The 25,662-nt window shown below is 38.8% G+C and overlaps 1 protein-coding gene across 1 annotated transcript in view; it reads left to right on the top strand.

The window, feature by feature from the left end:
- The first annotated feature begins 802 nt into the window (after positions 1 to 802).
- Positions 803 to 25,662, top strand: part of SUCLA2 (succinate-CoA ligase ADP-forming subunit beta) — a 58,671-nt gene continuing 33,811 nt past the window's right edge. The window contains exons 1-4 of the mRNA XM_068984520.1: positions 803 to 928; positions 8,498 to 8,678; positions 16,107 to 16,206; positions 16,387 to 16,549. Of these exons, the coding sequence (XP_068840621.1) occupies positions 839 to 928; positions 8,498 to 8,678; positions 16,107 to 16,206; positions 16,387 to 16,549 (534 nt within the window). The 5' untranslated portion in view covers positions 803 to 838. The remainder of the gene's footprint in view (positions 929 to 8,497; positions 8,679 to 16,106; positions 16,207 to 16,386; positions 16,550 to 25,662) is intronic.

Raw genomic sequence — 25,662 nt, 5'->3', positions numbered from 1 at the left:
TACCTTTTGGGAGCAGTTCCTCAGAGCTATCTGAGAAGTTATCTCCTGGCTAGGGTCCTCAGTAACTAGTGTTTGATCATCTTCCCTTTGAGGACAGAATCATTCTGTTGTACGTATTCAGTCAGTTCAGTTGCTCAGTCCTGTTCCACTCTTTGTAACTCCATGGACTGCAGCACGGCCAGGCTTCCCTGTCCATCACCAACTCCCGGAGTTTACTCAAACTCATGTTCATCCAGTCGGTGATGCCATCCAACCATCTCATCCTTTGTTGTCCCCTTTTCCTCCCGCCTTCGATCTTTCCCAGCCTTTTCCAGGGTCTTTTCCAGAGTCAGTTCTCTGCATCAGGTGGCCATACTGGACAAAGTATGGGATATTTTGGAAGAAAGTATTGGATACTGGATTTGGGATACTGCTGTATCCCAAAGGCAGTATTTGGCACAAAAACAGGAATGCAAGTTCTTGTTTTCTGAAAGAACCCCGTTTTACAGATGAGGCACCTGAGACTCGGAGATGTTAAGATCACACAGATGGTGGCGTTGATCATCTCCATTACATTTCGCTAGGAAAGCTTCGGGTTTCTGAGCGCCGACCTCAGGTCTGATGCTCAGGCTCCGGTGTCCAGTTACAAAGGTTAAAGTTTGCTCTCTGTCCGCCTACGCGAGCTTGTCAGCAGCAACGCCTGCTGCACTTGCCCACGGCCACCACCGCAGAGTTAATCCGAGGCCCCGCCCCATGGGCGGGGTAGGGGCGGTGCGCGCGTAGGGAGCAGCCGCGTCTCCGGCCGTCTCGAGGTTCTGCGCCTGCGCGCGGCGCCCAGGGGACTTGATCGGAGTGAGAAATGGCGGCCTCCGTGTTCTACAGCCGGCTCTTGGCTGCCGCCACCCTGAGGAGCCACCGACCCCGGACGGCGCTGCCGGCCGCCGCCCAGGTATTGAGGCCCTGCCCGCGCTCGCTTTGAGGGTTGGCAGGAGAAAGGGCGAGGTGGAGGGCTGGCTCCGGTGGGCGAGGTGTGAGGGGGCCCGGGCTCCGGGTCACTCCGCAGTCGGTGACATTGGGTGACAGGGGGGTGCCCCGCCGGAGTGGCGGGCGGCTTGCCCGGGAGTGCTGCCCGCCAGGCCTGCGAACGGGCTCATGTTTGCGCCTTTTTGCTGCAGCCTGAAGTCAGCGAGGAGCTCTGGCCATCTGGCCAGGGCTGCTCACCTTGCTACTGAGAGGGCGGCGGCGGCGGGGAGCCAGGGTGGGCTCCAAAAGGAGAGGCGGCGGCTGGGCACCTTCTCCTGCTTGCTCCTGCCTCCCGCGCGGTGGGCCGAGGCTTCCGCGGCTCTTTGAGGAGGAGGGCATGCCCTTCAGATACACTTTTGTGTCTCTTGGATGCTTCGCAGAACCAGCACTGCTTGCTGACTGGCCTTTCCTGAGAGGAGGCCAAGAAGCTTCCCGTTTCCCCCAGGTAGTTGTTTAATAGAATGAGGTCATGTTCACCATCTTATCAATTGGGAAAATAATCTTTTGGATCACTTTTCTTCCTGCATACACCATAGCATCATAGCCTCAGAGTGTGTGTGTGTGTGTGTGTGTAAGTAAAAGTAACGGAGCAAGGGCTTGAGTGTCCATGGCATAGAAAGCCAAATTCTGACAGGGGTTGTTTGCAGTAAAATAAAGGTTTATTTGCAGGGCGCCAGGCAAGAGAGTGGGAGACAATTCCCAGATCCACTGCAACTTGATGTTTCAGTTAGGAGTTCGTTTTTTTTTGGTTTGTTTTTAAGGAGTTTTTTTTTAAGGGGGAGAGCAAAGAAGCTGGGATTAATTATTGGTTTGTGTAATTTCTGTGACATTTCTGATTCTAGTGTCAGGGAGTTGAGTTGTCTATGATTTACGATTCTCTGATCAAATGGTCCAAGGCTTGGGGCCTGTTAGCTCATCTTGCCCTGGAGAAGCAGCCTGAGTTTGTTCTTTAATGATGGTATCTGCAGTAGCAGGTTTAGGACATTAATGATGTTATCCACACAGCAGTTTTAGTCATCAGACTCTGGTTGATTAGTGTTCAGATAGCACAGGATTGAGGTAGGAGGGGACAAGAAAGGGAATAAAGTTTTGGTAAAGAGGTTAATCATAAATTCAGTAAGGGAATTTGGTGGTAGGAGGCCTTGGTTTCCTGTGTGTTGGAGCATTTGCTGTATGCCAGGAACTGTGCCAAGCATTGTACATGTAGTCTTGAATTAGGCTTTTGAGCAACACTGTAAGGAAGTCGTTAATCTCCATATCGGTGATGGAGAAACTCTGGCTAAGAGAAGGAGTAATTTGGTCTAGATCACCAAGCGGGTGAGATTAGAACTGAGCCTTCATTCCGGAAGTGTGTAGCTCCAAAGTCTGTGTTTGAATCTGCTCTACAGTCTTTTTCTAGAGCATAAAAATTAGACAATTCTTCCCAATATATGTTGACACTAATAAACTTGTGGAAGGGTATGATTGGCTTCATAAGTCATTTCTAGAGCTTTTGGTTGTGTTCTGAAGTAGCCTCAGACATGCTGTAAATGAATTTAGACATTTTTTTTTTCTTTTTAAAGCTGTTCATTCTTTCAATCTAGTCAATTCAGTGAGTTTGCTTCCTAATAGGAGAAGTGATTTTTTTTTTAAAGCCTTAAACTTCCTTCTTTTGGGTCTTAAAGGGTGCTGTCTGGTTTTTAGAAAATGAGACTTTGGTGAACAAATCTGTTTCCCTTCTAATCATTTGTCTTTATACTTTTGGAAATTCCTTTAAAAGTCTTTATTTCTCTTTATAGAGATGCCTAATATATTGTCTTAAACATCTCTTCCACCCTCACATTAAGAAATACAGCTTTGGAATTTGAATTCACCTTAGTCTACCCTTGCTTTTATTTTTAATTTAATCTTTAATTTGTATTGGAGTACAGTTGATCTTTAATGTTGTGTTTCAGGTATAGCTTAGTGATTCAATTATATATATATAAAACACTCGATTTTAGTTATATATATCAATTATATATGGATATATATGTGTATGGTATACATATATATATATATTGATTCTTTTTCAGACTCTTTTCCCATCTAGATTATTATAGAATATTGAGTAGAGTTTCTTGTGCTATAGAGTAGGTCCTTATTGATTATTTGTTTTATATATAGTAGTGTGTATGTGTTAATCCCAAACTCCTAATTAAGTGTTCCCCAGCCTTTCTGGCACCAAGGACCAGTTTTGTGGAAGACAGTTTTTCCACGGGCTGGGGGTGGGGATGGTTTTGGGATTATTCAAGTGTATTATATTTGTTGTATGCTTCATTTCTATTATTATTACATCAGCTCCACCTTGGATTATCAGGCGTTAGATACCGGAGGTTGGGGACCCTTGTCCTAATTTATCCTTCCTCCCCAGGTTTCCCCTTTGATAACACTGTTTTTGAAGTCTCTGAGTCTGTTTCTGCTTTGTAAATAAGTTTGTTTGTATTTTTTTCTATTCTTGCATGTAAGTGATACCATGTATTTATCTTTCTCTGATGTAGGATAGTAACCTTGAGACCCATCCATGTTCATGCGATGGCATATCTCATTCTTTTTATGACTGAGTAGTATTCTGCTGTATAGATGAACCACATCTTCTTTGTCCAGTCCTCTGACAATGGACATTTAACTTGCTTCCATTATCTTGGCTATTGTAAATAATACTGTCAAGAACATTGGGTCTAACCCCTTGCTTTTGTAGATGGGGACATAGAGGTGCAGAGCTTAAGGAAGCTTGTTCAAGGTCACCCGCTGAGTTTAGCAAATTCGCTTAAACATTTTGTTTAGTGCTCTGACCCTCTTCTTGTTTCTCTGTATCTTTTGCCTAGTGTATATTTGATAAAAATAGTTCAAGTTATGAGCATATTAAACAATTTTAGATATCTTCTTGTTCGTTGTGAATCATACTCCCTAGTAACTACGTTTCCCCACATTTGAGTAAGTATTACTTAAACTCAGCATGGATTGGAGAGGTGGTGGTGTAGGAGTTTGGTCAGGAGTTGGTGGCCTTTTGGCAGCAGGAATCTTCTAAGTGATATATCAGGAAAGAAAAATGCATCAGTGTGATGATATTTCAAGTTATAGCTTCTAGTGGCACAAGGAAAGGATTATCAAAATATTTCTGATATTAAAAAAAACCTTAATGTGGTCTGAAAAGCTATCAGCAACACCTTATGAGTACTACTAATTCTTTTAGACATTTGAAAGAAACCATAAAAATAGAGTTTTGTGTCATGGATTTATCATCAAGCTTTTTTGGAAATATTTCAAACTGATAGGTATGTTTCAACTATACAGTGAACACCCATCTTACCCTCACCTTCATTTAACATTCTGCCACATTTTCTTTATCTTTAAAAATTTATGTTATTCAATTTATATACTATAATTTATATAAATTATATCATTTAAAATATATTAATTTATATATAATATATATAATTTATGTACATATGCGTGTATGTATAAATTACATTCATATATTTTTGTTGAAGTATTTGAGAATAAGTTACAGCTATCATGGCACTTCATCCTTAGATATTGCAATGTATGTCTCTTAAGAATGAGAAATACAAATAACCACAATACAGTTATCATACTTTAGAAGTATAAAATTGCCATAGTACTGATATCTAATGTATAGGGCAGATTCGTATTTCCCCTGTTGTCCCCAAAATGTCCTTTTTAGCTGTTAGTGTTGTTTTTTTTTTAAACTGGAATCAAGCCTCTGTAGTATTTTTTTCTGGTCTGTCTAGATAATTACGTACCACCTGGTGATTATGCTCGCTTTTACACTTGTTGCAGCTGTTTATTTACACGTCTGTGAACTCTGTAGTTGGGACCAAGCTGATCTCATTCTTTTAGTGTTCCTAGTACAGTTGGACTATAAAGAAAGCTGAGCACCGAAGAATTGATGCTTTTGAATTGTGGTGCTGGAGAAGACTCTTGAGAGTCCTTTGGACTGCAAGGAGATCCTACCAGTCCATCCTGAAGGAGATCAGTCCTGGGTGTTCATTGGAAGGACTGATGTTGAAGCTGAAACTCCAGTACTTTGGCCACCTGATGCGAAGAGTTGACTCATTTGAAAAGACCCTGATGCTGGGAAAGATTGAGGGCAGGAGGAGAAGGGGATGACAGAGGATGAGATGGCTGGATGGCATCACTGACTCAATGGACATGGGTTTGGGTGAACTCTGGCAGTTGGTGATGGACAGGGAGGCCTGGCGTGCTGCCGTTCATGGGGTCACAAAGAGTTGGACACGACTGAGCGACTGAACTGACTGAACTGAGTACAGTGTCTGGTATATAGGCATCCAAAAAATGTTTCAGTGTATGGCTATTTTTACCAAGCTTATGCTAGGTACTCCCCCTTGGCCCTCTTATTTTTATTATTTTGAGGTATAATTTCTGTACAGCAAAGTACATAATTTATGTATAACTTCAGTTTTTGCTGTTCAGTTGCTAAGTTGTATCCTACTCTTTGTGATCCCATGTGAGTAGCTAGATTAATTTGTATGTATGGATCCGTCTGTGTAGCTGCCATTCAAATCGTGGTGTTCTGTGTATGTATGTGTGTGTATATATATATATATTATATATATATAGTGTTTTTAGCCTTCAGAAGGCACTCTATTTATCAGTACTCACCAACAGAAGGTAACCAACCACTTATTCTGACTTCCATCACTGTATGTTAATTCTGAGTTTGAACTATATTTAAAAAAATCGTGTAAGTTTGTATTGTGTCTGGCTTCTTTCCCTTAAAATTGTACTTGTGAGATGAATCCATTGTTGTATGAGCAATACATTTTTCCTTTTTTGCTCTGTACCCTTCTATTGATATAGTACAATTTACCCATTCTTCTATTTTTAAAACGATTTAAATTATTTGTTTTTCTATTTTGGCTGTGCTGGGTCTTCATTTTGGTGCTTAGTTGCCCCAAAGCATGTAGGATCTTATTTTTCCTACCAGAGATTAAACCCATGTTCCTTGCATTGAAGGGTGATTCTTAACCACTGGACCTCCAAGGAAGTTCCTACCCATTCTTGTGCTGATGAGCAGTTGGGTCGTTTCCATTTTTTTGTCTCTTATGAATAAGCCTGCTATATATGCCTTTTGATAGACTAAGCATTCATTTCTCTTGAGGCTTTACCCAAGAGTGGGATTTCACAAGGTAGATGTACACTGAAGTTTGGGAGATTTTTAGTTTTTAATACTGAAGTGAAACTAAATCAGGAAATTGAGCTACCAAGAGAAATTTTATCCAGGGTTTTAGCTTACCAAATGAATCAGAAATAGCTTGCTGTTCTATGTGATTGATTTGTTAGACTATTCGTTCTCAAACTGTAGAGTGCTTAAGAATCAACTGAATAACTTTACAAATGCAGATTTTTTATGGCACAGTCCAGAGATTCTGCTTTTATAAATGAGAGTTGGGCCTTGGGATCTGCATTTTGGAGGCATTCCTAGGGAATCTTGATGCAGGTGGTTCATGAACCCTCTTTAAGAAGCAGACTACTTTCTATGCAATTCCTTTAAATTCATTTCCTATGATACTCTGTGTTTCATATGAACAATGTTTCAGCATTGTGTGTGGAAATAATGGAAATGTATGGATGGATGACATTTAAATGTGTGATTCCAGTAGCACTTAATTTGTTCTGCATATTGCCATATAAAGTTGATAGAACTGAGGAGTCTGGAAAAAGGTTGAGAAGTGTTTCTGTGTGGTATTAATGATGGTTTAAGACTAGGCTCTAACTTAGGGGGAAGTTTTGGGACCCATAGATGCTCGAGGTCTTTCTGACTGCATCCTTCTTTCAGTACTTCTCATTGTTGTGGCCCTGCAACCAGACGCTGACAGCTCTCATACTCCTTTGTCTTTCAGCAGTGACTTAGTGAGCTTGTAGAGGAATATCTTGTTTCTCTTTCCTATTTATTTCTTTTTGAAAAGATAATTCTTAACTCAGCACCCCACCCCCCACCCCGAGGGATATTTTAGTGGAGAAAACTCCTGCAACTGTATAAAATAGCACTTCTTATTTTTAAATTTTCTATCTTTTTACTCTTATTGCTGTTTGGCACATTTTCTTTCTTTATTGTGTTTGCCTCCCCCAACCCCTGACTTACAAATACAACTAGTCTGTAAGCTTTAGGTGCAAGGGTTTTGTTGGGTTGACCTCTCTATTTCCAGTGTCTAGGTGCTCAGTGAGTTTTTGAGTGAATGAATGTTTTACATAGATTGAAAAAGGGAAGTTGGTGGGGCATTTCTTTCTTGGAAGCTTTCACAGTTTGTGAAGCACATACACCTAAAGGGATTTTTAAAGGGAATTGTTTAGAAGGACTGCATTAAAGATAATATTGCAGATTGTAATTTGCTGAGTATTCGATGGAGAGTTTCATGGAGGAAGTTTATTGAAAAGTGATCTCAGGATCAATACCTGTGGGAGAGTGAAGGAAGGAGGATTGACTGCAACTCCAGTGCAGTGCAGTGGGACCTCTGCTCTTCCTATGAGAGGTCTGCAACTAGGGAGGTCCTGAATTGTCCCAAATTGGGGTGAGGTGCCAGGTATTTGGGCTTCCCTGGTGCCTTAGCAGTAAAGAACCCACCTGCTAATGCAGGAGACATAAGAGACATGGATTCGATTCCTAGGTCAGGAAGATCCCCTGAAGAGGGCATGGCAACCCAATTTTTCCAGTATTCTTGCCAGTAGAGTCCCATGGACAGAGGATCCTGGCAGCCTCAGTTCATAGGGTCACAAAGAGTCGGACCTGACTGACTGAGAGACTGGGCATGCACACGCACACCGGGTTTTTACATCCTTACCTTAATTCTCATTGACCAGTCATTGGCTACAGGCTGACAGTGGGAAAGGAGTATGACTGGGCAGAAAGGCTCCAATGAGGGGACTCAGCTGAGGCCTGTCCACTGCCAGCCCTCCCAGCAGCTGGGGCTATGAATGCCTTGGTCCTGAGGGGGGATCTGGGCGGCACACCACGATGTGCAGTGCTGATGAAGTCGGGGTTTCAATTTTGAATGTATGAAAGATTGATCGTACCACATCGTACAGGTACCTCATATCTCGTGTCAGGCAATTTGTTAGGTGCTGGAGGAATGATGGAGAGAAGAAAGATGGGAAGGATTTTTGATTTGGTTTTAGATCTGCAGAATTTGGCTTTGAGGTAGAAATGCTCTGTAGATCATTAGGGATATGGTAGTAAAGCTCAAGTGAAAGTTTAAGACTAGAGATAATGAGGAAAAAGTTGAAACTATAAGGGTCACTTTTGACGTTTAGCTAGTAGATTAGCTGTTAGTTTTGTGTTGTAATTTACTCTGAATATGATATTTTGATGTTTTACTATGACAATTTTGTTATAGTTTTGAAGAATCAAGTACTCTAAAGTATTTTGAAGTGTTTTTAACCAAGAATTCCTGCTAAATCACTCTTTATATAAATATGTCCCCAAATTCTCTAGGTCCTGGGAAGCTTTGGATTGTTTAACAACCATGGAGTCCAAATACAGCATCAACAGCAAAGGAATCTCTCGCTGCATGAATACCTGAGTATGGAATTGTTACAGGAAGCTGGCGTCTCTATTCCCAAAGGACATGTGGCTAAGTCACCAGATGAAGCTTATGCAATTGCCAAAAAATTAGGTACTGAATTAAGAAATAGGTTCTCAGATAAGATATGAACTTTACTTCTGGCTTAATAACAACTTTTGGCTTTTCTTTTATATTTTTTAAAATAAGTTTTATTAATGTAAAAGAGAAGGTGGAACTTACGATTGGTGACATGCTAAAATTATTGAGATTTTCTGAGTTCCCATAGTGCTCGTATCTTAAGAATCAAAGCTTCAAGAAGCTGAAGTCCTGTTTTTAGTTTTTGAGTTGAAGTCCTTTAGGGAAGGAAATTCTGGCTCTGTTGATTCTTCAGGGAATGGTGAGAGATCTTAGCTGTTTATGTATTTGTAAAGAGAAGTCTGGGGCTTCCCAGGTGGCACAGTGGTAAAGAATCTGCCTGCCAGTGCAGGAGACCCAAGAGACTCTGGGTTGAGAAGATCCCCTGGAGTAGGAAATGGCAACCGGCTCCAGTATTCTTGCTTGGAAAATTCCCCAGACAGAGGAGCCTGGCGGGCTGCAGTCCATGTGGTCACAAAGAGTCAGATATGACTGACTGAGAACACAAAGAGAGGTACAGTGTTTCCCCGTCTTTTTTTTTGACATTAAAAATAGAGAATCAGGAGGAGAAAAAAACAAGTTTAGCATTAGAATGTAAGCTCTATGAGAGCAGGGTTTCTTTGACTTTTATTCACTGATAGACCCCAGTCTCTTATAAGAGGGCCTGACACTTAGGTAATCAATATCAACAGAAATGTTAATATTTTTAAACGAATTAAATAGTTGCCCATGTTTATTAGATTCTTTTATTGATAATAGAAACCTTAATAGCTTTGATTAATTTGAATTTATGTTAATCTCAATTAAAAAATAAATTTGGAGTTGGGAAAGTGCTTCACTTTATGTTTTTAAGGATCTAATAAGAGAACATGTTAATGAGTAATGTACTAGCTATACACTGCATTTTCTTTTTAGTAGTATTTAAAATCACACCAATTTTATGTATTAATAATTATCATAATCTCTCTTGTATGTGCATTTGATTAATATGCTTTTAAATGTGTTTTGGTGAAGACTTTGCTTTTATTATTTTTTTTTAGGAAAGATGTGAAACATTTTAAACTGTTGAAAATTGTAAAAGTTTTCATCTCTATTTGTACTTACTGGTTTCTAGGATGGGTTTTTGTTTCAAAAGTGAAAGCATGTAGAAGATTAGAAGGTTGTCATATATCATATGATTTGTTTTTGAATGGGGCACTCTTGATTTCCTTGTCTTGGAAGTACGATTTTTAATTTACAGTTTTGTTTATTCTTCATCAGAAAAACAATTCTTTTTATTCAGATTACAGGAAAACTTCTTTCTATTCAGTAAAAGTCTGATGTAAATTCATACTAATTTTGGTGAAATTTTTGTTAATTAATGGTAACGTGCAGTTTGAACTTGTCCATGGTAAAAGATGTACCTCATTTTAACCTTTAAAACATCATGTATATTAGGGGCTTTTAAGGGTCACGGCTTAAAGAAAACTCATGATTATAATTCTGTAGTATTTCTTGCAGAGGCACTTTTTAATAACTATCCTCTTGAGATTCAGTCTTAGATATGTGACCTAAACGTTAATTTCTAAAGAAGACCCAGATAACTAGGAAGCAAAAGTTTTTCTTATTCTACCCTTCTGTACTTAAGGATGAATTTCAGACATGACTTTGTTCTTTTAATTTTGTTAATTTTTTGAGTGATTCATTTTTTGTTTACTAGTTCTTTCCTTCTTCATAAAGCTGAAGGCATAAAGTGTTTTCCATACACTTTATGTGATAAAAGGGCCAGATTTAATGAAGTCAGTTAAAGTTAGTGTTTCTTTTTTCTGCTTCCAAATTATTATAATTGGTTTTTGTAGTTTTCCATATATTTTCTCATTTAGTCAAATTTCACTGTGTTGTCCAAAAAAAAAATTTCTGTACAAACTTTTTCATAAAACAAGCAGGATTTATTCAGATGCCAGTCTCTTGATTTATTTACTCACTGTAAAAATCTTGAGTGATTTCTAGCTGTGGAAGAAAGAATAGTTAATATGTAGGATATATTATAGCTGTGAAATTTCTGGCAAGTTCTCTGGATCCAGGACTTAGAAGTAGTAAGGAGCAGATAAGCAGCTCTGATTTTGAGGCCCTTGGAACAGAAGGCATCATGTTTATCTAGAAAGTATGCTTTTGTCAAAGAAGGCTGCAAATGATGATTGTCGTAAGGAGCGGGATTAGTGATAAATAGGACCTTTAAATCTAAAGGATCAGAAACACTACATTTTAAAAGATGCATTTCATAACTACTTTAAGAATGTTGAAACAATTTTGTTTTTTGTGGTGAGTCATTAATATCAGAAGATACCAATTATGGGATATAATTGTACAAGTTGTGTTACGAGGTGCACTAGGAATACACCTGATTCTTTCCATCTAGCTAGCAATTTTCAGTGCCGATTTTGGCTAATTTTTGCTTCTCAGTTACTCCAAAATTCATAAAATGTTAATTCCCATTTTTTTTTTTTAAATCTTACCTTACCAACTGATAAACTAGGGCAAAAATGTGTTACAGATGTGACAGAGTATTGCTTCCCTTCAGTTCTGTGGGTGGCAAGAGAAGTTTGGTTAACATGAGGCCTGGGGCCACTGAACCCTGTAGCTGGTAACTGCTTTCAAAAGAGCTCTGACCTCTTTCCCCAGTATTCCCTACAAATGCTATCATTTTCTGGCATGTCATGAAGTGATAAAAGTTTGAAAATACTGCCCTAGGGGCAAGTTTTACCTATTGTGAATAATTGAAGTTAGGGATAGGAGAATGGTTGGAAAGAAATCTAATTCCAGTATTTTAAGACTCAGGAGTCCACACAACGAAGGATGATAAGCTGGAACATAATGCAGGCATTTCTGGAATGGATTATCAAAGGGTTGTTAAGCACAGAGAAATGAAATAGTTATAATTTGGGGTCAGTTCTAAGAGCAGGTTCCCATCTCCTTAGAGTTACTGCTTTAAGAAAACATGATTTCACTAAGGCATTTGGTAGAATTCTTATGATTTCCCTGTTGATTGTAGAAATATAGTTTGGATTCTAGTATAGTTGAGATAGAATTTCTCTCTGGTTAAATAAACATGCAGAGGGTGCCGATTAGTGAATGTCAGCCTGGAGGCAGATTTCTTTTGGCATACAACAGGACTTTGCCTCCTTTTCCTTTTACTGATGTCTATTAGATGACTGTGTATGAGGAGTGCTTAACAACGTTTGTGAATGACTAGATTCCTTCGTGGCTCAGGTAAAGCTTCTGCCTACAATGCGGGAGACCCAGGTTCAATCCCTGGGTCAGGAAGATCCACTGGAGAAGGAAATGGCAACCCACTCCAGTACTCGCCTGGAAAATCCCATGGACAGAGGAGCCTGGTAGGCTACAGTCCATAGCGCTGCAAAGAGTTGGGCATGACTGAGCGACTTGTCAATGTCAATGTCAAAAGCTAGGAGGGATGGTGAATATACTTTAAAAATAATCTTGAGACCCACAAATTTTGCTCTTGTCTGACTAGAGAAAGGGCCAAATCCAGTAAGACTGAGCTCTCTGCTCATTGTTGTATCAAGAACTCTAGCACAGTATCTCGTATGTAGATGTAACTGTTGATTGAATTAATGGAATTGAATAAAATCTTCTTTCAATCATTTGTCCTCAGATTTATCTTCTAATACTCCCTGTTTTGCTAGCTGATGAGATTGTATGTCATTACTTGTGGTTTTTTTTTTTTTTTTGCTCTTCTTTTGTTGTGAAGGACTTTTTTAGAAGGAACTTTTGAAGAATCTTTTGTGCCCTTAAGGAGTTTATTTTCCTAAGAAAAAGAAAACTGATACTTTGGGGGAAGAGCTTTCTGTTTTGTAAAATGTTTTTGAAGAAATAGAACTTCATTACTCTTACTTAAATAGATCAGTATGTTAAGTTCCCAGCTTGATGAATAGGAATGTTTGAATTTAGCCCAGCAAAGCACCAGTTTAACTGTTGTCCATTTTTATATTACGTTTATACTGTTTGGATTACAGATATCCTCTTTGGATTTAAATGAATATTTAAGTACTGGAAAACTGACTCGAAAGGTAACCAGAAACAGGTAAAATGACTAGTGGCTGCTGCTTTTATCAATAATTTGGGCATGTACTCTAATTTGCTGTAGTCCCTGAGGCTACCTGTTGTTTTCTCAATAAGGAAATTATTGTCAGTTTTAAGGAAATTTCTAAACTTTCTCTAATCTTTATCTAAAATTAGTTGTTACATTTGGGAATGGTGGGGACTGTGGCAAATTGAAATAATGTCTTGTGTAAACAAAACCCTTTTAGTCATTTCTGGTTGTAGGGCCCAAGATTTCCAATTCAGATATTTCAAGAGCAGTGGAAAATCTGGATTCATAAGAATTCTCTTGGTTTGTAAATGTTCTTTTATTCATCATTCAGAATATATTGTGTACTAGGAACTCTCCCAGGACCTTGTAAATATCACTGAACAAGATTCTGCCCTTCTGGAGTCTACATTCTAGTTGGGGAGCAAAACAAAAATGATAAACATGAGAAAATTATGTTTGAAGGCAATGAATTCTATAGAAAAAAAGAGCAGGGTAAGGCGGATTGGTCACGGTGGGCAGTCGCAGTGTTAAGTAGAGTGATCAGGGTGAACCTCGTGGACAATTTAGACTTGAAGAAAAACTGAAAAGGAATGGGTACCTTTCCTAAATGGATACCTGCAGAGTATTCCAGGGAGACAGGGTTGCTGGGAGCCAGATCCTGAAGGAAGACAGGAACATGCCCAGGACCAGAGAGACTAGAGTAGCTGGAGCGTGAACAGTGAGGAGGAGGTGATAAGGGGCAGGGGTTCTGGGGGATTATACGGAGCCTTGAGGCCGTTGTAGGGACTCTGCCTGTAACTCGTGGCGAAGTGGGCAATCACTGCAAGGTTTTAGGTAGAGGAGTTTCATGCTCACGTTGGCTGCTGCCAAGAATATCCTCTTGGGGATGAGGGTAATCTAGGTGAGATGTCATGGTGGCTGGGATCAGGGCCGAAACTGGAGGTGATGACAAGTTGTCAAGAGACTGGGTATATTTTGAAGGTGGAACTAGTATGGTTTCCTGACTGAATGGATAGTGGAGTGTGAGAAAGGACTTTTTTAAAAAACACTGCCTGGACTGACCCACAGAGTTGTCTTCTGACTTGTGTACATTTCCAGTGTGAACAGATTCATATCATTAGTGGAAGTTGCTCAGGCATGTCTGACTCTTTGTGATCCCGTGGACTATACAGACCATGGAATTCTCCAGGCTGGAATACTGGCGTGGGTAGCTGTTCCCTTCTCCAGGGGATCTTCCCAACCTAGGGATCGAACCTAGGTCTCCCACATTGCAGGCGGATTCTTTACCAACTGAGCCACCAGGGAACCCTGAGAATACTGGAGTGAGTAGCTGTTCCCTTCTCTAGGGGAACTTGCTGACCCAGGAATTGAACTGGGGTCTCCTGCATTGCAGGTGGATTCTTTACCAGCTGAGCTACCAGGGAAGTCTAAACATTTTGTAGTAATTGTTCCACTGTAAACTTTTGATCATTTCTTATTTGATCACAATCTGTATTTGTTACCTCCTTGATCAGGTGAGGGTGCCCTCTCATTTGGCTTGGTATATGCATGTTAGAGACTGGCTTTTCCTGGTGGTAGAATTCCCATCTTTAGCCTGTTCAGATACACATTTATGGAGTGGTCTTTACATCCCGGGGACCTCTTTGTGCTGAGGATACAACAAATAAGATGACAATGTCCTTAATCCTGACCTCAAAGGTTAATTGTTTTTCGTAATGTAATAGTGGTGTTACACTGCTGTAACAGTGTAACTGAGCACGCATCTGTGCTCAGTCATGACTGACTTTGAGACCCTATGGACTGTAGTGCACCGACTTCCTCTGTCCATGGATTTTTCCAGGCGAGAATACTGTAGTGGTTGCCATTTCCTCCTTCAGGGGCTCTTCCCCATCCAGGGATCAAACCCTTGTCTTCTGCACTGGCAAGTGGATTCTGTGGATTCAGGCGGTAACACGACACCACCCGAGTATGGGCAAATACTATGAGAAGCAAAATGAGGAGGCTCTGAAATTCTGCCTGTCTCGGGAGACAGAATGCACCTCTAAAAAGTGTTGCTCTGGGTCATGAAGAGTAGTACCTAAGCTAAACAGCTAGTTTGATAATTTTCTTCATCATGTTAGAAAAGAAAGGAAAAGAGATCAGTTTACCTGTTAAAGAAGAAAAATTCAGATTATTTTCTGAAAAAATGTCTTAAAGACTTGGAAGCATAACATTCTGGAATCTTTGGATTAACATGCCTTAATTCCTATCATCCCCCTCACAACAGTACAGCTGGAGAGTGTCAGTGGGATGGTGTGAGCTGTTATCAGTAGTGGAACTTTCCCTCAAAGTCATGGTACATTTCTACTCAAAGCAGCATTTATACCTCAAATTTTCATAGGATAGCAAGTTTACATATCAATAGAGAGGGAGGAAACTGTTAGGGAGGTATTTGACTCTGAATTTTGTAAATTTAGTACTTTGTAGAGCCATCTATGGGGTCGCACAGAGTCGGGCACGGCTGAAGTGACTTAGCAGCAGCAGCAGCAGCAGAGTAATTAATATTTAAAGTACCAGATAAAGGTAAACTTGTTTTCAGTATGCTTAAGAAATGGTTTAATATGAGTGGCTTATTTTTTTAAGTTTGTGAATCTTTCAGTTCAGTTCAGTCGCTCAGCCGTGTCCGACTCTTTGCGACCCCATGAATCGCAGCACGCCAGGCCTCCCTGTCTATCACCATCTGCCGGAGTTCACCCAGACTCACGTCCATCGAGTCTGTGATGCCATCCGGCCATCTCATCCTGGGTCGTCCCCTTCTCCTCCTGCCCCCAGTCTCTCCCAGCATCAGAGTCTTTTCCAATGAGTCAACTCTTCGCACGAGGTGTCCAAAGTACTAGAGTTTCAGCTTTAGCATGATTCCTTCCAAAGAAATCCCAGGGTTGATCTCCTTCAGAATGAATTGGTTGGATCTCCTTGCAGTCCAAGGGACCCTCAAGAGTCTTCTCCAACACCACAGTTCAAACGCATCAATTCTTGGGCGCTCAGCCTTCTTCACAGTCCAACTCTCACATCCATACATGACCACAGGAAAAACCATAGCCTTGACTAGACGGACCTTAGTTGGCAAAGTAATCTTTAGGTGGTGAATATTTTAGTGTCCTAATCTAGAAAATCTGTGTATACGGAGTGCCTCGTTTTTCTACGTTGTGAGTAAATGGATCTTAAATTTACTATGTTTAGTAATGTTGCTAAATGTGTATGTTTAATAGCAAAGTATTGCGTGTTGTGTGCTGCTCCGTGCTTCGTATCTAATAGAAGTGTTTTTCTTCTAGGTTCAAAAGATGTTGTGATAAAGGCGCAAGTTTTGGCTGGTGGCAGAGGAAAAGGAACATTTGAAAGTGGCCTCAAAGGTGGAGTGAAGATAGTTTTCTCGTAAGTTTTTTTTTTTAATCATCGCTATTAAAGAAATAATGAATATTATAAAAGATGCCCTATTGAATTGATAAAAATACTGAGATTTAAGTAGTAGGTGAGGTAAGGTTTTGGCTGTCATGTGCTTATATTTACCTCACTTGGAAGAGAAAAGAGTTTGAGTTCTTTTTCTTATTTTAGTCCAGAAGAAGCAAAAGCTGTTTCCTCACAAATGATTGGGAAAAAGTTGTTTACCAAGCAAACAGGAGAAAAGGGCAGGATATGCAATCAAGTATTGGTTTGTGAACGAAGATATCCCAGGAGAGAATACTACTTTGCAATCACAATGGAAAGGTCATTTCAAGTGAGTAATTGTAGACATGATGCATTTAGGATGATCTTATTACATTCAGTATCAAAAGTTGATCATTATTTATATTTGTATGGGAAAGATTAAAAAGGTATGGTCCATAATCTATTTGTATATGTCAGGAGAACAATGTTTTTGTTTAAAAAACCAGCATGATTAATGCCATAAAACTTAATAGAATCTTGTGTAATAAAAATTGTAGGTAAAACCATGCTGAAACAAAACCCACAGAATTTCTAAATTGTTAATTTACTAAGAGCAGCTTAAATCATCTCTAATTCACCTTTAGATTCCGTAAACTGAGAAAAGAACTTCTAGCACAGTAAAATGGTCTAACTAAAGAGAAAGTCTCTGTATCCGTTAAGAGAATGTGTACCCCTGGCTTCATCTTTGTCTTTTTCAGCTTTTTGGTATTTTTATACTTTGAGGTTTGTTTCATGATGACCTGCTACTGGGTAAGTTCAAGGAAGACATTCAGTAGCAAACAATGTGCTTCTACGAAACATAACCTTATTCTGCCTTGCTTTCTTTATGGAACTTAATATACTAGCAATGAATTTAAGGCATCACGGGGCGAGAAATTTCTTTCGTAGACCTGCTTGGAGAGGGTGTTGAGAGTCATTTTATAGTATAATTATCTGGCTTTCTGAGTGCATTGATTAAATTTTATGAGCTGAATCTGTGTGCTAACTAGCTTGTTTTTTGAAGCAGACTGTGTTCATAGCCCTGGTCAAGATTTGATGTAGAACATCACTAAATTATATAATTGGTAATTGACAAATTTTAAGAGTCATGAAACTCTTTTCTTACATAAAACATCTTTAAAAAAAATAGCTGTTTTCCATTCTGTTTTTTTTTAACATTTAATTAAGTCTTCTAATCATTTTTGAGTGATATTATAAAATGTCTTTTGTAACTTTTAATTTTTATAAGAAAGTATTTCTTAAGGTATAACACTAGATGGTAGTAAAAACCCACTCAGCATATAAGATAAAAAGCATTGTTTTGTTTGGAAATGATGTCTTTACCTCTAGGTTTCTTCATGTGATAGAATTTACTTTTGTAAGTTGCTTTAGAAATCCGATGACAGTAATCTTGTATATTACAAACATTTATAAAAATCATGTTTTTACAAATTCATGTTATGTTTTTCTACTTTTTCTTTTCCTTTTCAGTGATGTTATATATCAACATCTATCATTCTGTTAGTTACTATGTTTTTATTTTTTGTTATAGCCAGAAACAGGATACATGTGCCTAAACAGTTTGAGATAATGAGTCCTGTTATATTGCATATTCAGAGTAGCTCATTTTGATGGGAATAAATGTAGCAAACTGAATATGTTTTAAAGATACAGCTATAACACTGTGAATATGTTTTATTAAAGATATTTTAAAGCAATAGAGAAAATGATCAAATTTGAATTCATTTTAAGAACTTGAATTTTTAGAGAACTCAGAGTCTTATTAAGGAAAACTGTTTTTATTTCATTTGTACAAGTAATATATAGTTGTAGTAATTCATGCAGAAATTCAGTAGTACTAGTTGAACTATTCAGCCAAAGACATTATAGTGTACATTGATACTATCATGTTAGACCAATGTGGAGTTGGTTGATGTTACTTTTGCGGGTAAAATGAACTATTTTGGGGATCCCTGTGGACAGTTCCTTATTAAGCAACAAAAAATGTCACCCACTTAAATTAAAAAGAGAAGTACGTTTTGATTGAATTAAAGTCAAATGCTTTTAAGTTAATAGATCTTTAAAAATTGATTTGGTTGCTTATCTGTTTTCAGGAGATGAATCATAAGCTCTTCTTTAGTGTTTATCACATAAGGAAGCCTGAGCAGATATGTACCATAGGGTTGATGTGCCCCCCAAAATTGATTTTAAGTTCCTCTTCAGTATTTTGGCACTTTAAAAACAGATTTGTTAACATTTGCCTAGTGCCAGTTGGGTACTTTTGGGCTGAGACAAATCTAATTTAACAAATCATATTTGCTACTTAATTGTTCTAGTAAAACACTGCAGGCTGCTGTAAATGAATGGTACATTTAACTCTGTCAGTTTTTTCTTTTTCTTTTTTTTTTTACTTGCTTAGATATAAAATGTCCTGCAAGAATTCCAAATTTCATTTTCCATACTTTTATTTCTTTAAAACAAGATATATAAAGTGGCTTCTTTGTCATATAATTTTATTTTATTTATTTTTTATTTTATTTATTTTTATTTTACTTTACAATACTATATTGGTTTTGCCATACATCAACATGAATCTGCCACGGGGGTACATGAGTTCCCAATCCTGAACCCCCCTCCCACCTCCCTCATACCATCTCTCTGGGTCATCCCAGTGCACCAGCCCCAAGCATCCTGTATCCTGCATCAAACCTAGACTGGTGATTCGTTTCTTATATGATATTATACATGTTTCAATGCCATTCTCCCAAATTATCCCACCCTCACCCTCTCCCACAGAGTCCAAAAGACTGTTCTATACATCTGTGTCTCTTGCTGTCTTGCATACAGGGTTATCGTTACCATCTTTCTAAATTCCATATATATGTGTTAGTATACTGTATTGGTGTTTTTCTTTCTTTACTCTGTATAATCGGCTCCAGTTTCATCCACCTCATTAGAACTGATTCAAATGTATTCTTTTTAATGGCTGAGTAATACTCCATTGTGTACATGTACCACAGCTTTCTTATCCATTCATCTGCTGATGGACATCTAGGTTGCTTCCATGTCCTGGCTATTATAAACAGTGCTGCGATGAACATTGGGTACATGTGTCTCTTTCAATTCTGGTTTCCTTGGTGTGTATGCCCAGTAGTGGGATTGCTGGGTCATAGGCAGTTCTATTTCCAGTTTCCACACTGTTCTCCAAAGTGGCTGAACTAGTTTGCATTCCCACCAACAGTGTAAGAGGGTTCCCTTTTCTCCACACTCTCTGCAGCATTTATTGCTTGTAGACTTTTGGATCGCAGCCATTCTGACTGGCGTGAAATGGTACCTCATTGTGGTTTTGATTTGCATTTCTCTGATAATGAGTGATGTTAAGCATCTTTTCATGTGTTTGTTAGCCATCTGTATGTCTTCTTTGGAGAAATGTCTGTTTAGTTCTTTGGCCCATTTTTTGATTGGGTCATTTATTTTTCTGGAATTGAGCTGCAGGAGTTGCTTGTATATTTTTGAGATTAGTTGTTTGTCAGTTGCTTCATTTGCTATTTTCTCCCATTCTGAAGGCTGTCTTTTCACCTTGCTTATAGTTTCCTTTGTTGTGCAGAAACTTTTAATTTTAATTAGATCCCATTTGTTTATTTTTACTTTTATTTCCAGTATTCTGGGAGGTGGGTCACAGAGGATCCTGCTGTGATTTATGTTGGAGTGTTTTGCCTATGTTCTCCTCTAGGAGTTTTATAGTTTCTGGTCTTATGTTTAGATCTTCAATCCATTTTGAGTTTATCTTTGTGAATGGTGTTAGAAAGTGATCTAGTTTCATTCTTTTACAAGTGGTTGACCAGTTTTCCCAGCACCACTTGTTAAAGAGATTGTCTTTAATCCATTGTATATTCTTGCCTCCTTTGTCGAAGATAGGGTGTCCATAGGTGTGTGGATTTATCTCTGGGCTTTCTATTTTGTTCCATTGATCTATATTTCTGTCTTTGTGCCAGTACCATACTGTCTTGATGACTGTGGCTTTGTAGTAGAGCCTGAAGTCAGGCAGGTTGATTCCTCCATTCTTCTTTCTCAAGATTGCTTTGGCTATTTGAGGTTTTTTGTATTTCCATACAAATTGTGAAATTATTTGTTCTAGCTCTGTGAAGAATACCGCTGGTAGCTTGATAGGGATTACATTGAATGTGTAGATTGCTTTGGGTAGTATACTGATTTTCACTATACTGATTCTTCCGATCCATGAACATGGTATATTTCTCCATCTATTAGTGTCCTCTTTGATTTTTTTCACCAGTGTTTTATAGTTTTCTATATATAGGTCTTTAGTTTCTTTAGGTAGATATATTCCTAAGTATTTTATTCTTTTTGTTGCAATGGTGAATGGAATTGTTTCCTTAATTTCTTTTTCTACTTTCTCATTATTAGTGTATAGGAATACAAGGGATTTCTGTGTGTTGATTTTATATCCTGCAACTTTACTGTATTCATTGATTAGCTCTAGTAATTTTCTGGTGGAGTCTTTAGGGTTTTCTATGTAGAGGATCATGTCATCTGCAGACAGTGAGAGTTTTACTTCTTCTTTTCCAATTTGGATTCCTTTTCTTTTTCTGCTCTGGTTGCTGTGGGCAAAACTTCCAGAACTATGTTGAATAGTAGTGAAAGTGGGCACCCTTGTCTTTTTCCTGGCTTTAGGGGAATTGCTTTCAATTTTCCACCATTGAGGATAATGTTTGCTGTGGTTTGTCATATATACTTTTATTATGTTAAGGTATGTTCCTTATATTCCTGCTTTCTGGAGAGTTTTTATCATAAACGGATGTTGAATTTTGTCAAAGGCTTTCTCTGCATCTATTGAAATAATCATATGGCTTTTATTTTTCAATTTATTAATGTGGTGAATTACATTGATTGATTTGTGGATATTGAGGAATCCTTGCATCCCTGGGATAAAGGCCACTTGGTCATGGTGTATGATCTTTTTAATGTGTTGTTGGATTCTGATTGCTAGAATTTTGTTAAGGATTTTTGCGTGTATGTTCATCAGTGATATTGGCCTGTAGTTTTCTTTTTTTGTAGCATCTTTGTCAGGTTTTGGTATTGGGGTGATGTTGGCCTCATAGAATGAGTTTGGAAGTTTACCTTCCTCTGCAATTTTCTGGAAGAGTTTGAGTAGGATAGGTGTTAGCTCTTCTCTAAATTTTTGGTAGAATTCAGCTGTGAAGCCGTCTGGACCTGGGCTTTTGTTTGCTGGAAGATTTCTGATTACTGTTTCAATTTCCGTGCTTGTGATGGGTCTGTTAAGATTTTCTATTTCTTCCTGGTTCAGTTTTGGAAAGTTATACTTTTCTAAGAATTTGTCCATTTCTTCCACGTTGTCCATTTTATTGGCATTTAATTGCTGATAGTAGTCTCTTATGATGCTTTGTATTTCTGTGTTGTCTGTTGTGATCTCTTCATTTTTATTTCTAATTTTATTGATTTGATTTTTCTCCCTTTGTTTCTTGATGAGTCTGGGTAATGGTTTGTCAATTTTATTTATCCTTTCGAAGAACCAGCTTTTGGCTTTGTTGACTTTTGCTATGGTCTCTTTTGTTTCTTTTCCATTTATTTCTGCCCTAATTTTTAAGATTTCTTTCCTTCTACTAACCCTGGGGTTCTCCATTTCTTCCTTTCTTAGTTGCTTTAGGTGTAGAGTTAGGTTATTTATTTGACTTTTTTCTTGTTTCTTGAGGTATGCCTGTATTGCTGTGAACTTTCCCCTTAGCACTGCTTTTATTGTGTCCCACAGGTTTTGGGTTTTTGTGTTTTCATTTTCATTCATTTCTATGCATATCTTGATTTCTTTTTTGATTTCTTCTGTGATTTGTTGGTTATTCAGAAGCGTGTTGTTCAGCCTCCATATGTTGGAATTTTTAATAGTTTTTCTCCTGTAATTGAGATCTAATCTTACTGCATTATGGTCAGAAAAGATGCTTGGAATAATTTCAATTTTTTTGAATTTACCAAGGCTAGATTTATGGCACAGGATGTGATCTATCCTGGAGAAGTTTCCATGAGCACTTGAGGAAAAGGTGAAATTCATTGTATTGGGGTGAAATGTCCTATAGATATCAATTAGGTCTAACTGGTCTATTGTATCATTTAAAGTTTGTGTTTCCTTGTTTAATTTTCTGTTTAGTTGATCTATCCATAGGTGTGAGTGGGATATTACTGTCTCCCAGTATTATTGTGTTATTGTTAATTTCCCCTTTCATACTTGTTAGCATTTGTCTTACATATTGCGGTGCTCCTATGTTGGGTGCATATATGTTTATAATTGTTATATCTTCTTCTTGGATTGATCCTTTGATCATTATGTAGTGGCCTTTGTCTCTTTTCACAGCCTTTGTTTTAAAGTCTATTTTATCTGATATGAGTATTGCTACTCCTGCTTTCTTTTGGTCTCTATTTGCGTGGAATATCTTTTTCCAGCCCTTCACTTTCAGTCTGTATGTGTCCGTTGGTTTGAGGTGGGTCTCTTGTAGACAGCATATATAGGGGTCTTGTTTTTGTATCCATTCAGCCAGTCTTTGTCTTTTGGTTGGGGCAGTCAACCCATTTATGTTTAAGGTAATTATTGATAAGTATGATCCCATTGCCATTTACTTTATTGTTTTGGGTTCTGGTTTATACACCCTTTTTGTATTTCCTATCTAGAGAATATCCTTTAGCATTTGTTGGAGAGCTGGTTTGGTGGTGCTGAATTCTCTCAGCTTTTGCTTGTCTGTAAAGCTTTTGATTTCTCCTTCATAGTTGAATGAGATCCTTCCTGGGTACAGTAATATGGGCTGTAGGTTATTTTCTTTCATCACTTTAGGTATGTCCTGCCATTCCCTCCTGGCCTGAAGCGTTTCTATTGAAAGATCAGCTGTTATCCTTATGGGAATCCCCTTGTGTGTTATTTGTTGTTTTTCCCTTGCTGCTTTTAATATTTGTTCTTTGTGTTTGATCTTTGTTAATTTGATTAATATGTGTCTTGGGGTGTTTTGCCTTGGGTTTATCCTATTTGGGACTCTCTGGGTTTCTTGGACTTGGGTGATTATTTCCTTCCCCATTTTAGGGAAGTTTTCAACTATTATCTCCTCAAGGATTTTCTCATGGTCTTTCTTTTTGTCTTCTTCTTCTGGGACTCCTATAATTCGAATGTTGGAGCGTTTCATATTGTCCTGGAGGTCTCTGAGATTGTCCTCATTTCTTTTACTTTGTTTTTCTTTTTTCCTCTCTGATTCATTTATTTCTACCATTCTATCTTCTATTTCACTAATCCTATCTTCTGCCTCCATTATTCTACTATTTGTTGCCTCCAGCATGTTTTTGATCTCATTTATTGCATTATTCATTATATATTGACTCTTTTTTATTTCTTCTAGGTCCTTGTTAAACCTTTCTTGCATCTTCTCAATCCTTGTCTCCAGGCTATTTATCTGTGATTCCATTTTTATTTCAACATTTTGGATCATTTTCACTATCATTATTTGGAATTCTTTATCAGATAGATTCCCTATCTCTTCCTCTTTTGTTTGGTTTGGTGGGCATTTATCCTGTTCCTTTACCTGCTGGGTATTCCTCTGTCTCTTCATCTTGGTTATATTGCTGGGTTTGGGGTGGCCTTTCTGTATTCTGGCAGTTTGTGGAGTTCTCTTTATTGTGGAGTTTCCTCACTGTGGGTGGGGTTGTATCAGTGGCTTGTCAAGGTTTCTTGGTTAGGGAAGCTTGTGTTGGTGTTCTGGTGGGTGGAGCTGGATTTCTTCTCTCTGGAGTGCAATGAAGTGTCTAGTAATGAGTTACGAGATGTTAGTGGTTTTGGAGTAACTTGAGCTGCCTGTATATTGAAGCTCAGGGGTGTGTTCCTGTGTTGCTGGAGAATTTACGTGGTATGTCTTGCTCTGGAACTTGTTGGCCCTTGGGTGGTGCTTGGTTTCAGTGTAGGTATGGAGGCATTTGATGATCTCCTATCGATTAATGTTCCTTGGAGTCAGGAGTTCTCTGATGTTCTCAGGATTTGGACTTAAGCCTCCTGCTTCTGGTTTTCAGTCTTATTTTTACAGTAGTCTCAAGACTTCTCCTTCTATACAGCACTGTTGATAAAACATCTAGGTTAAAGATGAGAAGTTTCTCCACATTGAGGGACATCCAGAGAGGTTCACAGAGTTATATGGAGAAGAGAAGAGGGACGAGGGAGTTAGAGGTGACCTGACTGAGATAAGGTGGAATCAAAAGAGGACAGAGCAAGCTAGCCAGTAATCACTTCCTTATGTGCTCTCCACAGTCTGGACCGCTCAGAGATGTTCACGGAGAACACATATACAAGAAGAGAAGAGGGAGGAAGGAGACAGAGGTGGCCAGGAGGATAAAAGGGGGGAATGAAAAGGAGAGAGCCAGATCCAGCCAGTAATCAGTTCCCTAAGTGTTCTCTACTGTCTGGAACTCACAGAGATTCACAGAGTTGGGTAGAGGAGAGAAAGGGGAGGGAGGAGACAGAGGCGACCTGGTGGAGAAAAAGGAGAGTCCAAAGGAGAAGAGAGCAGTCACGCCAGTAATCTCACTCTCAAGTAAAAATGGGTACTGAAGATTGGATTTTTGAAGGTACAAAATTGATAACAAATACCAAAAAGCAAAGATTAAAAATCTAGAGTAGAGGTTGGATTTTCAAAAATACAATATTAAGGAAAAGAAGAAGAAGAAAACAAAGTCACAAGAATTAATATAAATATATATATATATATTAAGTTTGCTTTAAAAATAGGGTCTTTTTTTTTGAAAAGAAATAGTAGGTTATAAAAATGAAAATTAAAAAAGAAAAAAAAAGAATGATCATAAAAATAGTAAAGATATGTTTAGGACTTTCTCTGGTGGTGTTGCGGGCAGTGTGGGGTCAGTTCATTTTCGCATAGTTCCTTGGTCCGGCTTATATTTCTCAAGATCTATAGGCCCTTCCTATGTAGTTGGTACTAACGACAGGGTTTTAATCTGTTGCACCTTTCACTTCCAAGGCGGTTCCCTTTGTTTTAGCTTCTTCTGTTTGCTGGTCTCTTCAGTGTCTGATTTCCGCTCTGACACAAGGGGCGCAGTGGTGGACACTTCTTTTAGGCTCACTTGTTCAGTCATGATGTGGGGAGGGAGGGATGCTGCAAACAAGTAACACTGGCATGTGCTTGCAGTGTCTCAGCCACATGGGGCCTGCCCGCGCTCACGGCACACACAGCTCAGGCTCTAGGTTGCTCTGCCGGGAACTGTCCGAGTCTGGCCCTGGGCTGCATGCACCCACAGATCTAAGCCGCTCAGGCTTAGGCACTCGGGTAGTCCTCAGAGGCTCGGACTCGGTTGGGCCTGCGTTTTGTGCCCTTCCCAGGTCCGAGTAGCTCAGGTGTTTGACGAGCACAG

Source organism: Capricornis sumatraensis, chromosome 12, assembly GCF_032405125.1.
Source record: "Capricornis sumatraensis isolate serow.1 chromosome 12, serow.2, whole genome shotgun sequence".
NCBI lineage: Eukaryota > Metazoa > Chordata > Mammalia > Artiodactyla > Bovidae > Capricornis > Capricornis sumatraensis.
The sequence above is the reverse complement of the archived record's forward strand: the minus strand, read 5'-3'. Positions and strand labels throughout refer to the sequence as shown.